Genomic DNA, 15,458 nt, shown 5'->3' with positions numbered 1-15,458 from the left:
TCCAATACGTTCACAGGAAATATTAAACTGATTTATCAGCTAGATTCCAGTCTACAAAACATGCATAACAGGCAATTTTCAGGGGGTTTATTCATCACTTGGCATGCCAGTAGTACAACTTTGAAAGAAAAAAAAAAAGACACTTAAACATATGGTTCACAGTTTTAAATAACTATGGGGAGACTTTCAACTTGAAAATATATTTAAAAAATAAGTGCATTCATTAGCTAAATAATCCCATCAATGAAAAAAAATGTCACTACTCCATTATTTATTCTGCTTATAGTTAGATTCATGTTTTTTTCCAATGATAAAAAGAGCTTACAAAATACAAAAGTTTCCAGAAACAGAAATATTCCAAATGCCATGCATGTTAAATCTGTTTTAATATTTCAGGGAATTAATTCATCCCTCATTGCTTTCAACACACAGCCATAATCTATCCACAATGCAGAATGTGCACAAACAAGACCTAAATGTGCATTAATAACAAGCTTCCATTTGTTAGTCATACAAAGAATTTCCTTAGCTACCTCATAATTTTCAGAAATAAGTTTATTGGTAGATATATGTTATTTCAATTCTGCAGTTATTTCATTACTATCATGTCACCATTCTGCATTTCAATATTAGGGAGTGGAGTGTAGAGGCCCTACAGTAATTGCACTCTCCAGGTTGCACATATCTAAACAAATAAAAAAAAATGGAATCATTTAACCTTTTGAAAAATACTCTAATTTATAACTATAAGTTGTCTTGGGTCAACACAAAATGTTTTGTTTTTTTTCCCGTAAGCCTGACTTAATGGCCTTTGGCAGTGTTGAGTCAAGTGCTTTTAATTGTATTTGTAATGCCACTAGCATTAATTTAGTGTTTTTTCATTGTTTTTCTCCCCCAAACAAATCCAACACTTTGCATTATCAAACCATCAACAGTATAACAGTAGCGTAATTTGTTTAAATAAGATGTTACTACAGAACTGTACACCTACATCCTCATTTAATGGGCCTAATAGTGAATTCATGTTGGTGATAACTCCTGGGTGTTACGAACAGCAAGTGGCAGTGGAGCGAGGCTTTCTGTGAAGCTTGACTGTGTCTGTAGGGATGAGGTGGTCCGTTCTTTCATCCACTGCCAACACTCTACGCACTGCCTCCTCAAAGGCCACTGCTACATTGATGGCATCCTTGGCACTGGTCTCATAATAGGGGTAGTCACCATTCTCCTTGCACCACTGCTGCGCCTCCTCGGTAGACACCTGCCTCTCCGTCACATCCACTTTGTTGCCCAGTACTACGAACGGGAACTTCTCTGGCTCCTTGACATCCGCATAGTAGATGAACTCCTTCTTCCAGTTGCCCAAGTTCAGAAAACTCTGGTTATCATCAACACTGAAGGTGAGCAGACAGCAATCAGAGCCACGATAGAAAGGAGTCCTCAGGCTGCGGAAGCGCTCCTGGCCAGCTGTGTCCCAGATCTGGAGGGTAACCTGGTGGCCATCTACCTCCAGGTCCTTGTTGAGGAACTCAACCCCGATGGTGTGGAAAAGGTGTGCATCAAACTTGTTGGTCACGTAGCGATTCATGATGGAACTCTTTCCTACACCACCGTCACCGAGCAGAATGACTTTCAACAAGGATGTCTTTGTTGTCATGGCTATTTACTCCCAAATCCACCACTTTTGAAATAGTTTACCTAGTAGAAAGAGTGTGTGATGGATACTGTTAGTATTTGTACACCATTACACACAAAAAAAAAGTTGCAGCAAGAAGAAGTGTGGTATTGAAAACATATTGTTCTCACCCTAGGTTGATTTTGAGCTCATCCACTGGTCTGGATCATGTGCTGTTAAATCCCAGTCCCTGGTCACATGCTCATTTCTTTAATGTTGAAGAGTCAGGCCATTCAGGTAGCGTTCAGCTAGCTGTAATACAGAGATAAGAGCTCAGTTTTTCTGTTGGCCCGGGACAGCAGGTACACTGCAATAACGTATTATCTGCCACCAAACATGCGATAACGTTACATTAAGATGCAAACAAGGTATTAAAGTTTAGCTTGTAGTTACATGGTACACAATACGAAACATATTTTTAACGTGCTGTAACATAACAGAGTCACCAAGTTGGTACTACCGGCCAGTTAGCCAGTTAGCTGAGCTGGCTATCGTGAAGAAGGAAAACAAGATAACAGCTGGAGTTAGGTTAATGTAGGGTACCAGATCAGCTAGCCTGGTTTTCATGCAGATAAGAGTGTAAGTCACGTACCTCACAGTTAGATCCAGGCAGCTGTTGAATAAAAATAATAAGCCACCAGATAACTTAAATGATCTTAATACATCTGTTTGGCAGCTCCTTCCCTTGGCGTGTCTGGAGGTAACGTCAGGGCTCTCCGTTTCCTGGTAAAGTCTGGCGCTAACGTAGCTAGCTGCTAACAAGCTGGTAACGTCGGGTCATGTGATCTGGTCAGGACGAAACAACCAACGAGCGCCGAGATACGCTCTCAGGCCACCACTACTTATACAACATGTACATTAATATTTTATCACAGCGTACACATGACTCTTAATGTTCAAAATATCACAGACTTTAAAGTCATTCGTGTTTTTGCTTTATTTGAGTGAGATTAGTAAGCCGTAACATCGCTTTATTTTACGGTAGTTAACCGCAACATCTTTGCAGTAGTTAAGCTACACCAACAGAGGGCCACATGTAGCTGTCATCTGTTACCACACAATACTTTTACCCAGTTTGTAGAAACCTGCAGTAGATAATAGGAGTTTGGGGCTCTCGTTTCTTTATATTTTACTAGGAAAATGTGCATTTTTTTAAGGACACCCTGCTGGGTTATGCCCTGCTGGGTTATGCCGGATTTTGTGATAATAGTTCTTTGGGAATAACTTTGTTAAAATTATATTGTATGCTCGTTAATCCGTGTTAGCGTTGTCCGTTTCATAGATGTAACTAAATATATGGGAGTAGATGATGTGTTTTTGTAACTGATTAAAAATGGTTAGGTACAAGGTCTGGACTTAAAATTTGTTTTAAAAAAGTAGCCAGAGCCTGAAGCAAACTGTAAAGAAATTAGTTGCAGCTCAAAACCTTTTGAACATTTGGTACTGTAAAATAATCATCATTATGGAATCTGTACATGGAAAAAAATAAATGATAGGAAGTTAGAAAAAAACATTTAATGTAATAACATGGTATAATAATACAGCAAATCTTACACAATTGTATGCACTGATAGTTTTTTTTTAATTGTTTAAACTAAACAGCCTTCAAAAACGTTGATCAATTAAAATTGCAGATATAATTAACCTAACAATTCACATTACATATTGTGGACTATTAACTTTTTAACTATTAACTTCAGAAATGCATTGTTGCAAACATAACAAAGGTTTAAGCACAATACTGTTGGACCAGACTAACAAAGTTAGCATTTTCACCTTTTCCTGAGATCTGAGTTATCTGTACCATAAAAGATGATTTTGAAAATCACAAAAAAACTATAGCAGGGTGCTTCTATGTAGCAGCTTTGTGATGACATGAATTTCTCTGCACTTAGTTTATGTATTGTTCCCTGTAGACTGTGTGTCTGCACTGAGGGAATAATGGGAAAAAATCCACAAGAAACACACCATAACATGGATAAATGTCAAGGCATATGTTCTTAAAAGACTGGATCCTCTTGACACGTTCCTGATGTCAGCACAACAGTGTCCAGCCCAATCTCACCTCCAAGACCTTTCCCGCGCTGAACTTCAAAGATAACCTGAAACACAAACCGACATACAGTTGTACATTAAGGTTGTTGATCTGAGTAGTAAATTAGTAATGTGATGGCTGCCTTTTCAGAACATCAAAGGAATTTACTTTTTAGGCCAAGATCCCATCATAGCTAGCCACAAGTATTGAAGAAGATTTTAAATATAATGTTCTAAAATGTGTGTAAATGACTTACAGACTCTGGGGCCTTCTCCTTCCAGGTTACTGTGAGAAACTCAGTCTGCCAGCCCTGCTCCCTGCTCTGACTCTGCTCCCATACTGGGTAAACATTGTTGTCCAGCAGTACCCTGAGCGTGCCCACATCAGGGCCAACCACACGGTAGTCAAAGGTAAGGCAGAGGCTGCCATACTGGGACCGGTCACCAAGAAGCAGTTTCAACCTGGCCACATCCTCTTGCTCCCCTACAAGCCCGCTCAAAGCCATGTAGTACTCACCACCTGAGAAGGTTTGTAGCTGATGTAAGTTACAGTATCTGAATGCACAAAAATGAATACCTCTCCTTTGAAAAAGTAACATTCATCAGGTCGTTACCATTGTCATGGTATGCTACACTCCAGTCCATGTCATCAGACTTGTCTTGGATCCATTCGCACGCCCCTTTGTCAAAGTTGCAATCCATGAAATACTCTAGAAAGTAAATGTTAGGAACACATTTTTAAATTAGCTGAGTAGCGATTATACAACAATAACACGTCTTAATATATGCTAAATCATCCAGGTAAGGAAATCCCAGAAAATTAATTCTGTTCATCTGGACGACTTTGGTCTTGAGAATAAAGAAGTCACTTGAATTATTGACAAAACTTTTCTCTCAATGAAAACGCAATGTGATGAACAAAATCAACTTCCTGGGAACAATGAAACATGAACACACTTTTTGATTACCTTCTTGAGCTGGCGCTATGTGGATCTCTTCGACTTCTGTGGCTGGTCCGAACACTGACTCAAAGTCCTCTGATACTGTGTTTAGAGATTAAATTTAAAAAAAAAATGGAGTGAATTCATCTTAATATACACATTTAAGCTTTCAGCTATTAGGCATGCCTAAGTTAAACTGGTATTCATTGGTTCAAAAGTTTTGCTCTAAATCCTAAATTCATTTAGATTATACCTTTCAACTTTAGCTGATGGCGTGATTTCCTGATGGATTTTGTATTAGACTCGAACTAGACTAAGATAATGAGTGCAAAAACTGACACAACTCTGATACTACTCTTAAAAAATATGCAATGGAAAGAACTTAATGCATAAATAATACAGCAAAGAGATTTTTCAAGATGACAGGTAGAAAGGGGTTTTTAACCAACAGGTAAAGACCTGCCCTGCTGTCACTCATACCATAAAATGGAGCTACAACTTTAGCATATATCCCCTCCAAGCAATTTAAAGCTCTAGCAGAAAATCACCCCCATGAAATGCAGCCACAGACAGTCTGATGAGTGACAGCTGGGATTATTGAAGCTGCTCAGTCAGAGTAGGCCTGTTTTAGAGAAGTCTAGAGTGCTGATGACAGACCTTCCTACAAGGAGCCAAGTCTGTTTGCACAACAGCTGTTTTGGGGAAAACATAATAAAAGGTTTAGGGGCTTTGTAAATTCCCATCCCGCCTCCCCCTCCACCTGAGGGATGGGGAAGCAGGCCCAGGATGAGTTGTATCCTTGGGCTCTCACATGCCAGCAGACTAACATTCCTCCCTGGAGGTGATGGATGTCTTAGGGCCTGTCTCCTCTTGCTTTCTGAGTTCTTACACAGGCTCTGATCTTTCCATAAAATTCAAGATTATCAGTGAAAGACAACCTCATTCATGGGGATTTGAAGGTTTTAAATGTAAGCTGGTAAGTCTTGATTTTACAGTGTTGGGTTATTATTGGGAATTTACATTCAGTCTGTTGTGACCAATAGTTTAATATAGCAGAGTAAGTAAGAATTCAAGGATTTTGAGAAAAAAAATTAGGTTGACAATTTATTTTATTTATACCAGTATAATCATCATAGTGCCTTTGATCCTTTATAGATAAGTCAGTGAGACTGGGATAACTCTGGGTTTGAGGTTAACAGCAGATCTGAAGCAACACCCCCTTTTCTTCTTTGGTCAAGGCCTTAATCCAGAGCTGCCCTTTCAGACAGTTATTTCAGCTGAAAATCCATAATTACATTCAGATGTCATGTAAACATGAGGGGACAGTCTCTTTTGAATCACACTGAGTTTGTTTAGTCTGTTTATGGTTACTACTTACTTTGCAGACCACCCAGAATAGTGGAACTCATTTATCATAGCGCTGCCAAACAATATGCCCCTTACTGAAAACGTCTCCTCTTGGATTGAGCTGGTTGTCTTCCTCTTCCACCTCTTCCTCTTCTTCCTCAGGAAATCCCTCCTCTTGCGTTCCTTTAGTCGTAGTGCCAACATAGACCTCCCCGTCATAGTCAAAAGGTTGCAGGGGGATGTTGGGAGGTGGCGTTGCGACTGGTTCGAGGATTACATTTTTGATGTCCTCGTCAGTCAGTTTACCTCCCAGAATCCTAGGCTTCACCTGGGAGTCTGGGATGGCTGCAGGCAGGAAGAGGAATCAGAATAGACATATGGCTCTGCAATCATGACTGACAAACATAGTATTTGACTTCAGATGTCTTTCTTGTTTGTCATGTATTTTGCAGATGCAGTTCTTATTTATTATTTCCCTGCAGTGACTTACCAGGCCATTGATAATATGCTTTCCACAGGAGCAGAGCTGTAACAAACTAACATGCTAAGACAACAGATCCTCCTACTGCATGCAGATAAGACATAAGCGGGCACAGCTTAAATTAGTTTCTTAAATGCTCAAGCAATTTACTGTATAAGGCCATGCTGAGGATTTAAGGTCTCAGACTGCGGGTGCTATGGACATACATTTTCAGCCATGAGCAGGGGAGAGAGGTGGGGGAGGTGCTCTTATATATAGACAAGAGGAAGGGATGAGTGAATGGGGTTGCAGGGCAGGGAGTGAATAGCAGAAACAGAGTCTTGGATTCTATACAATCTCACCATTCAGGGAATCATCTGCACTGCCTTTTTCTCCATCCCACGAACTCTGATAAAACGGCTTAACTACAGAAAATAAAGGCATTTTCATTTACGCAGAAAGCCCTGACCTCTTTTTTGTTATTTGGCTGCATGAGATTTCACCTGTTATTATCTGGGTCTGGTTCAAAGAGTACAGCACTATCTTTATTTCTCCTTTTTCAGTTGGCTAGCTACAATGCAGTGTCGTATTTACACAGGTGTGTTTTCAATCTGTGCCTCTCTGGTGTTAACATCTGTGAAGAGGAGGGGAGTCTGAAGGCAGGAAACTAGCCTTGGCAGGACTGCTGTTTGCAGATGTTTAAAGAGTCCAAATGAAATATGTGGCTGTAAAACTTCTCCTGACCTACCTGACTGATTACCCTCGTCTGTTTTTTAAATCAAGCGTGAATGCCTTAATTTGACAAATCTCAGTAGAAATGAAAGGCTTTGCTAAAATTATTTTATTCGTAATTCTCCGCAGCGAATCTCGGATCTCACCAGAGCATTCAAAGCCATTGCCTCTGAAGCCAGACTTGCACCTGCACCTGTAGGATCCTTGAGTGTTCACACAGACAGCGTGGTGGCTGCACTTGTGGGTGCCGGCTGCACACTCATCAAGGTCTGGAATTGGAAGAAGCCTATTTGTACCTTTAGGAATTGAAGTGAGGAGATGACTCCCCTTAATGATCATGTATACCTTACCTACACAGTCATATTTGCCGTTGACATATTTCAGATCGTAGCCTTCCTGACACTTGCAGTAGTAGCTGCCAAAGGTGTTCACACATTGTCTGTTGTATGGGCAGAGGTTCTTCCCAGTTACACACTCATCAATATCTAAAGAGAAACAAAGCAGGAGAAAAAATAAAGAGCCCATGTTTTTTATAATTATCAAGAGTTCTGTAGTCTTGTGAAAAAACTAAGTACACCCTTACCGATTCCATAAAAATCAAGAGGGTAACTAGCAGCCAAAGGCTGTTAATCAAATGCACTTAATTAATTGTTCATCACTAAATGTGACCACTGATATAAAAGCAGATGGTTTAGCAGTTTGCTGGTCTGGACCATTCAGGTGTGTGTGTTAACAGAATGCCCCTGTTTTCTTAAGAGTGGATGTTCAAGCAAATTTACCCCAAGATCAGATGGTTCAATGTAGGAGAAACTGCAAAACACCCAAGAGCTACAGGTCTCACTGAGCATGTTAAATGTTAAAGTTCATAACATTAAAATGAGAAAAAGACTAAATAGATATGGCTTGTTTGGGATGGCTGCCAAGAAAAAACACCTTCTCTCTAAAAAGAACATGGCAGCACAGTTTAGGTTTAAAACAAACCACAAGACATCTGGAATAATCTTATTTGGACAGATCAGACAAAAGTGAACATATTTGGTTATAATGCATAGTGCTATTTTTCATGAAACCTAACCATAGCATACAAGCTCAAAGACTCCATACCAACTGCTAAGCACAATGGTGGAGGGGTGATGACTTGGGATTTTTTGCAATCATTTGCCCTGGGCAAAAGGCAATCATTGAGTTGACCATGAACTCCACTGTATACCAAAGTATTCTAGAGTCAAAGGTGAGGGCATCTGCCGACAGCTAAAGATTAGCTAAAACTGGGTCATGCAACGGGACAGTGATCCTTAGCACAGCAGCAAATCTACAACAAAACGTCTGAAACAGAAAAGAATCAACGTGTTGCAATGGCCCATTTAAAGTCAATCTACATGAAATTTTGAGTGATCTTAAGAGATCAGTGCAAAAACAGAAGCAACATTGCAAAGAAGAGTAGCAAATTTCTCCACAATGATGTGAGAGATTGCTAAAATCATACGAAAAAAGCCACTTAATAATGGGGCATACTTAGTTTTTCAAAGCTGCATAGAGTCCTTCGAAAACCTTTTCACATGCAGTCATATCCAGTACCTTCTGGTCAATAACACTCCCTCTTCGCTATTTGCTTTGCCAGGGGTGTGTTACCAGTTATTTCTATAGATTTAGTTACTGTTTTTGGGGCTTTATCATTTTGATAATCGTAAATAGGAACTCTCAAAGCCTTGTAGCATTGCTGAATTGTGTTTGATTAGGAGCTCAGCAAGCAGCTAAGCAGCAGTCTGTGGTGAATAAGCATATAATTATTAACAGCTCAACATAACAGGACATATGCACAAGAAGGGTTTTATTTTAAATTGTAATAGTAATTAATGTAAAACCTCATTCCCCAAAATTCAGGCAAGTGTGCAAAATTGAACTAAAAGCAAAATGTTTTACATTAGATTTTTTATACCCTATGTTTAATCAAATATAGGGCATAGACATTCTGCAAATTATTTGCAATTCTATTCTGCTTTTGCTTACATTTGACAAATGATTGTCTTTTACTGCTACGGCTTAAAATGTTTCTACTATATTTGTGGTTAGCAACTGAAAGTGTGGACCTAAAGCCAGTTGGGGTCTATAAAGTATATGGAATGTCACATTGAATACAATCAGGATAAATGTGTCTCATCAGAATTCATTTTTTGTACAGTACATGTGGTAAAAATAGAATTTGGCTGCTTTTGGAATAGAAAGTATGTTTTTGTTGTAAATCTGTTTCTGAATGTGTTGCATTCGTGGCAGTCGTGAAATTTAATGCCGCTGAACTTGTATATGACCTCCCCTGTGTGATCATGACAGACTGGTGCAGCCACAGCTCAAGCAGTTTTGTTGGAAGATATATAACTAAATTGCATTCAGTTGATTTACAAGCAAAACATGCCAAAACCATGTAATATAATCCTCACACAGTGTGTCCAGTATGCAGTTACCTTCAATCTGTGTGACATAGAAAGAGTCTCTGTGTTTCTTATTTCATATAAAGGCTGTTGCCTCATATAACACATTGTTTGTATAAGACTAACTTCTTAAAACATTCATTTTTCTGCACGTATGATCTGTTACCGCTCACCTACACAAGTTCTTCCATCCTGCCCCAGTTGCAGCCCTGCAGATGGGCAGAGGCATTGAATCTCTCCTTGTACTTCCTCACAGCCATACTGACAGTGAGCAAGTGCACAGGTCCTAGAATCTACATGTCCAAACACAAAATAACACAAATTATCAGATATGCATCCTGATATGCAGCTGTTCTCTGCATTTCCACTCAGTGTATGTATCCACATTGGGACTCACTGGCACAGGATCCGTCGGCCATTAAGGTGTATCCGTTGAGACAGTAGCATTTGTAACTCCCATAGGTGTTCATGCAGCGATGCTCACATGGACGAGGTTTCAGGCCGCACTCATTCAGGTCTAAGAATAAGAAAGATCTTTACTTTTTGTAAAGCAATCAATCGAGCAGATAAACATTTTCTTTCTGGAAAAGTGAATCCTTCCATAAATTAGTCTGTGTACCCGGTTTGCTTTCCAGACATTATTTAATGACCTCAAATACCCACCTTGATTACATGTCTTTCCGGAGTATCCTGGAAAACACTTGCATTTGTTGGGGCCAACGCACTCTCCGTGCTTGCACCCGTGCTCACACTGGGCTGGTAAAACATTTAAGATGAAGAAAATACCACCAGAAATATCAGTGGTGGAAAATGATGGATTGCAGTCAAAACCACAAATTTCTATTGTACAGGCAAGGTTTTTAAATCTAGAATGTAATTTCCTCCACATTTTTGGGGGTTAGAAAAATATCCCCCATGAAAAGACTAACAATAGTCAGGATACAGTTTTTTGGCAGTAAAGCTTGTTCTCTCTAAATATTTGTTTATTGAGAAAGCTTTTCGTGTTAGTTTAAATGTCTCAGCCTGCTTGCTTTTTAAGTGCCTTAATGATTTTTATCTTACTGATTATAAACTGGCCTTTGAATGCATACTGTTCTTACCCTCACACTGCCCTTTACTGTTTTTCCTCCAGCCATAGCAACACTCCAGTCTCCTACCATAGCGACACACACCTGGTTGGTTTCCAGTAAGGACTTGCCTGTAGTGCCTTTGCAGAGGAAAAAGAGAAGTCAAAGGTAAGATATATACAGTGGGGCAAAAAAGTATTTAGTCAGCCACCGATTGTGCAAGTTCCCCCACTTAAAATGATGACAGAGGTCAGTAATTTGCACCAGAGGTACACTTCAACTGTGAGAGACAGAATGTGAAAAAAAAATCCATGAATTCACATGGTAGGATTTGTAAAGAATTTATTCGTAAATCAGGGTGGAAAATAAGTATTTGGTCACCTCAAACAAGGAAAACCTCTGGCTCTCACAGACCTGTAACGTCTTCTGTAAGACGCTTTTCTGTCCCCCACTCGTTACCTGTATGAATGGCACCTGTTTGAACTCATCATCTGTATAAAAGACACCTGTCCACAGCCTCAAACAGTCAGACTCCAAACTCCGCCATGGCCAAGACCAAAGAGCTTTCGAAGGACACCAGGAAAAGTATTGTAGACCTGCACCAGACTGGGAAGAGTGAATCTACAATAGGCAAGCAGCATGGTGTGAAAAAATCAACTGTGGGAGCAATCATCAGAAAATGGAAGACATACAAGACCACTGATAATCTCCCTCGATCTGGGGCTCCACGCAAGATCTCATCCCGTGGGGTCAAAATGATCATGAGAACGGTGAGCAAAGATCCCAGAACCACACGGGGGGACCTGGTGAATGACCTGCAGAGAGCTGGGACCAAAGTAACAAAGGTCACCATCAGTAACACACTACAACGGCAGGGAATCAAATCCCGCAGTGCCAGACGTGTTCCGCTGCTGAAGCCAGTGCATGTCCAGGCCCGTCTGAAGTTTGCCAGAGAGCACATGGATGATACAGCAGAGGATTGGGAGAATGTCATGTGGTCAGATGAAACCAAAGTAGAACTTTTTGGTATAAACTCAACTCGTCGTGTTTGGAGGACGAAGAATACTGAGTTGCATCCCGAGAACACCATACCTACTGTGAAGCATGGGGGTGGAAACATCATGCTATGGGGCTGTTTTTCTGCCAAGGGGACAGGACGACTGATCCGTGTTAAGGACAGAATGAATGGGGCCATGTATCGTGAGATTTTGAGCCAAAACCTCCTTCCATCAGTGAGAACTTTGAAGATGAAAGTTGGGTCTTCCAACATGACAATGATCCAAAACACACCGCCCGGGCAACAAAGGAGTGGCTCCGTAAGAAGCATTTGAAAGTCCTGGAGTGGCCTAGCCAGTCTCCAGACCTCAACCCCATAGAAAATCTGTGGCGGGAGTTGAAAGTCCGTGTTGCTCGGCGACAGCCCCAAAACATCACTGCTCTCGAGAAGATCTGCATGGAGGAATGGGCCAAAATACCAGCTACTGTGTGTGCAAACCTGGTAAAGACCTATAGTAAACGTTTGACCTCTGTTATTGCCAACAAAGGTTATGTTACAAAGTATTGAGTTGTATTTTTGTTATTGACCAAATACTTATTTTCCACCCTGATTTACGAATAAATTCTTTACAAATCCTACCATGTGGATTCATGGATTTATTTTTCACATTCTGTCTCTCACAGTTGAAGTGTACCTCTGGTGGTGACTAAATACTTTTTTGCCCCACTGTGTGTGTGTGTATACATGTGTGTGTATATATACACATATACATATATATACACATATACATACACATATACACACATATATATATATATATATATATATATATATATATATATATATATATATATATATATATATATATATATATATATATATGTGTATATATATGTATATATGTATATATATGTATATATGTATATGTGTGTATATATATGTATATATGTGTATATATATGTATATATGTATATGTATATGTGTGTATATATATATATATATATGTATATGTATATGTGTGTATATATATATATATATATATATAAAGCAAATTAAGCCTTTAAACAAAATCTCATGTCAGGAAGCAAAAAAATAAAATGAAAAATAAAACCCCCACTGATTATGAATTTAGGTTATTATAGAATCATGTTTAATTAGGCCCACACACACTAACTGAGATGTCTCAATTGCAGGCATTCTGGCATCCACTTTTAATTATGGTCCAAACAACAAGCAACCTAAATAAAGTGTCTCCTCACAAGGCTTGCTTAGCACTAGAAGCTGGGCTCCCCATGGTGCAACAGCCAGCTGACAGGATGTAGGCTACAGATGGAGAAAAACATACTAATCAGACACTGGCACCCTCACACTATATTTCCTCCTTTTAAAAATCGGCTTTGATCTTTGTCTTGTTTCTGGAGGCTGATGCATATCAACTGGAAGGTTATTCTGACTTGTGGTTAAAGAGTCAGCGGTGTGCTCAAAATAACCTGTGGTACATATAGATTACATTGCATGTGTACATTTTAACTTGTAAATTCGATTAACATTTCTACCATAACTTAGTTGAGCAAGTGATTCCAAAAATAGCAGAATCTTGCATTCAAATCTGACTGCACCTTTCAGCATCGTTAGCTTTGCTTTTAGGCTGACAGCCAAACGCTTAAATCCCAGGCAGGACAAGAGGAATCCGTGTCTTTATAGAAATCAACCAGAATAGCCCACAGGAGACGGTCTCCTAAGAGAGACAGGTGCTCTTCAGTTATTAACAGTTGCTGTGCCATATTTAGAAGTTGCACTCTCTTAGTCTTCTGTTAGCAGGGGCAAGGTTGTGTGTACATATTTTCAAAATAACAGTTTCGACTGTTAAAGGTTTATGTATATTCTACACTGCAAAATAGAGGGATTTGTGTTATTCCTTAAGCCCCACTTAAAATAACAGTGTGTGGAGAAACTAATATTCCAGTTGTTAGAGATTCCACCTTTTTTAAGAGGAAGCAGGTTGAATTGTATATTATCCGATACTATAATTAACATTGCTGTGTTATTTTTGGCATTCAGCCTTCCTGAAATGTGATTGGAATTCTTTGGTACGTAAACATCTGTCTGACATCATACTTTAACTTATTTTTGAATCTTGACTTAGCAAAGTTTTTACCTGCTGCAGATTTTTCAGAGTAGAAGCACACCATACAACATCACACGGCCTGTTGCTCGACTTGATTGACTTACCTATAGGCGTCTGTGCTACCAGCAGAGATGTGGAGCAGGAGAAAAAGAGCACCGACCAAAGTAAGTGGCTGCATGTCTGTCACAGTGAGCAGCCGTAACGCCTTGTTTCCCACGGGGCTGACTTTGGTTGCTCTGCGTTCTGACTATTCCTCCCAGGGGGATTACGCTCATTAAATTGCCTAGACAGAAACAAGTCTCAGTTTTTCACAAGACACACCAGATTTCATGTATTTCCAGAGTGCAAAGTCAAAATCTCCTCTAGGGAAAAAATATCTCTGTCATACTCTTTTCAATGCTGTTGCTATACTCTGTGCCCCATGATTTGCTTCTCTTTCTTCTGCACTGAAATTCCAGAGGTTGGCTGTCACTGTGAAATGACACTGGACTGAGACGGATGAGGTGGTGACTTCTGGAGGTAGGAGTGGGTTTGTAAGGGGGGTGGGGAAAATGTTAAGGGGTAATCCTTTCTTTACTCAAACCCTGCAGAAGCTCAAATGAAAAAAAAGAAAAGAAAATCAAATGAACTTTATTTTTCTTTTCCTTGATGAATTTTACGTGCATTAGCTGCTTTTTATGATTCTGTTTTATTTAATAATCAACTGTATCAAATAACTGTCAAACTCAGACATGCACAGGCTTGTGCTTAGCAGCTCTGTACCCTTTGGTGTCTTGCTCTCAGGTAGCACATAAAGCTTTGCTCTCTCACACACGTTTATTTCAAGTTCAGCCATAAAAGTGTTTAATGAGTTTGCACACTCTCAGGGTACGCTCTAACATCTGGTCCTGCTCGTCTGCTTGCTTGGAAATGAAAAGGTCTTGTTCCTTTTGGAGCTTCAGGCTTTAGTTTACATTTGTTGTTGAAATTCATTTGAGGGGGTTTGTTTTTCTTGTAAATCCAAAATCTGCTTTATTTACACTTTAGATTTTTGCTCAGAGTCACATCGGGGAAAGAGGTTTAACATGATTTGAAAATTGCAATGGAAATAGCTTTCAGATGAGAAGGAAGTGTGCAGTTAAATACTGTGGTCGAACAATAGAAGCCTGTGATTATTTTTCCAGACATTTGGTACTCATGTCAGGAGGGAGAAACGTTTCAGCTTGCTAAATAGATGTTATAGCTCGTTTAGCTTGCATAGAGAGAAGGGTAAAATAAATTCAGTCTGGACTCTCCAGTTGTTGCATAGATTTATTATGAAAATAATAAACATTCATGGTAAGCGTGGCTGTTTAACATAGACATATCTATGTAAACAACAATCCATTACAGAGTAGAGGATACGCAAGATTAACAAGAGGCCAAGTAGCAATGCTGGATAGGAACCAGTACAGTTTTTCATACATATTCTTCATCATTCCTCATCATTTATCATTCTTCTTCTTCTTCTTCTTCTTCTTCAACAGTCTTCTTCTTTATTGCTGTATAGGGGGAAAAAAAAGGCTTGAAATTTGGCACACTGATGGCGTCCCCTGATTGTGATCAATTCCACAAAGTTCAGTCCAAGTATGATGAATAAGCTTGATGGATGATCAGTTACAATCTGGAACTG

General features: G+C 39.5%; 2 protein-coding genes across 3 annotated transcripts; both read right to left on the bottom strand.

The window, feature by feature from the left end:
• Positions 1 to 72: 72 nt before the first annotated feature.
• On the bottom strand, positions 73 to 2,489 carry rab9a (RAB9A, member RAS oncogene family). Its single transcript, XM_082508405.1, has 3 exons — positions 2,265 to 2,489; positions 1,804 to 1,924; positions 73 to 1,695 (listed from the first exon to the last, which is right to left on the bottom strand). The coding sequence occupies exon 3, from the start codon at positions 1,652 to 1,654 to the stop codon at positions 1,046 to 1,048; it is 609 nt and encodes a 202-aa protein (XP_082364531.1). The 5' UTR covers positions 1,655 to 1,695; positions 1,804 to 1,924; positions 2,265 to 2,489; the 3' UTR covers positions 73 to 1,045.
• Positions 2,490 to 3,113: 624 nt separating this feature from the next.
• On the bottom strand, positions 3,114 to 14,318 carry egfl6 (EGF-like-domain, multiple 6). Of its 2 annotated transcripts, XM_082508891.1 has the most exons (14): positions 14,196 to 14,318; positions 13,912 to 14,090; positions 10,716 to 10,822; positions 10,279 to 10,371; positions 10,013 to 10,132; positions 9,789 to 9,908; positions 7,537 to 7,671; positions 7,333 to 7,455; positions 6,817 to 6,879; positions 6,091 to 6,339; positions 4,675 to 4,749; positions 4,321 to 4,416; positions 3,964 to 4,226; positions 3,114 to 3,774 (listed from the first exon to the last, which is right to left on the bottom strand). In XM_082508891.1, exons 2-14 carry the CDS (start codon positions 13,983 to 13,985, stop codon positions 3,673 to 3,675), a joined length of 1,620 nt encoding a protein of 539 aa, XP_082365017.1. In that variant the 5' UTR covers positions 13,986 to 14,090; positions 14,196 to 14,318; the 3' UTR covers positions 3,114 to 3,672. The 2 variants fall into 2 exon arrangements, with proteins under 2 accessions (XP_082365017.1, XP_082365018.1); XM_082508892.1 differs by lacking the exon at positions 6,817 to 6,879 and having other exon boundaries at positions 13,912 to 14,305.
• Positions 14,319 to 15,458: the final 1,140 nt, after the last annotated feature.

The sequence above is a fragment of the Aulonocara stuartgranti genome (assembly GCF_965226115.1).
Source record: "Aulonocara stuartgranti genome assembly, chromosome: 16".
NCBI classification, from domain to species: domain Eukaryota; kingdom Metazoa; phylum Chordata; class Actinopteri; order Cichliformes; family Cichlidae; genus Aulonocara; species Aulonocara stuartgranti.
The sequence above is the reverse complement of the archived record's forward strand: the minus strand, read 5'-3'. Positions and strand labels throughout refer to the sequence as shown.

Excerpts from the sequence above, each read along its gene's own strand:
- egfl6 (XM_082508891.1), bottom strand. The coding sequence starts at position 13,985 with ATGCAGCCACTTACTTTGGTCGGTGCTCTTTTTCTCCTGCTCCACATC. Across the intron at positions 10,372-10,715 it reads CAGTAAAGGGCAGTGTGAGG|CCCAGTGTGAGCACGGGTGC; the intron begins GTAAGAACAGTA and ends ATGTTTTACCAG. Across the intron at positions 4,227-4,320 it reads TGTAGCATACCATGACAATG|GTGGTGAGTACTACATGGCT; the intron begins GTAACGACCTGA and ends AAACCTTCTCAG.
- rab9a (XM_082508405.1), bottom strand. The coding sequence starts at position 1,654 with ATGACAACAAAGACATCCTTGTTGAAAGTCATTCTGCTCGGTGACGGT.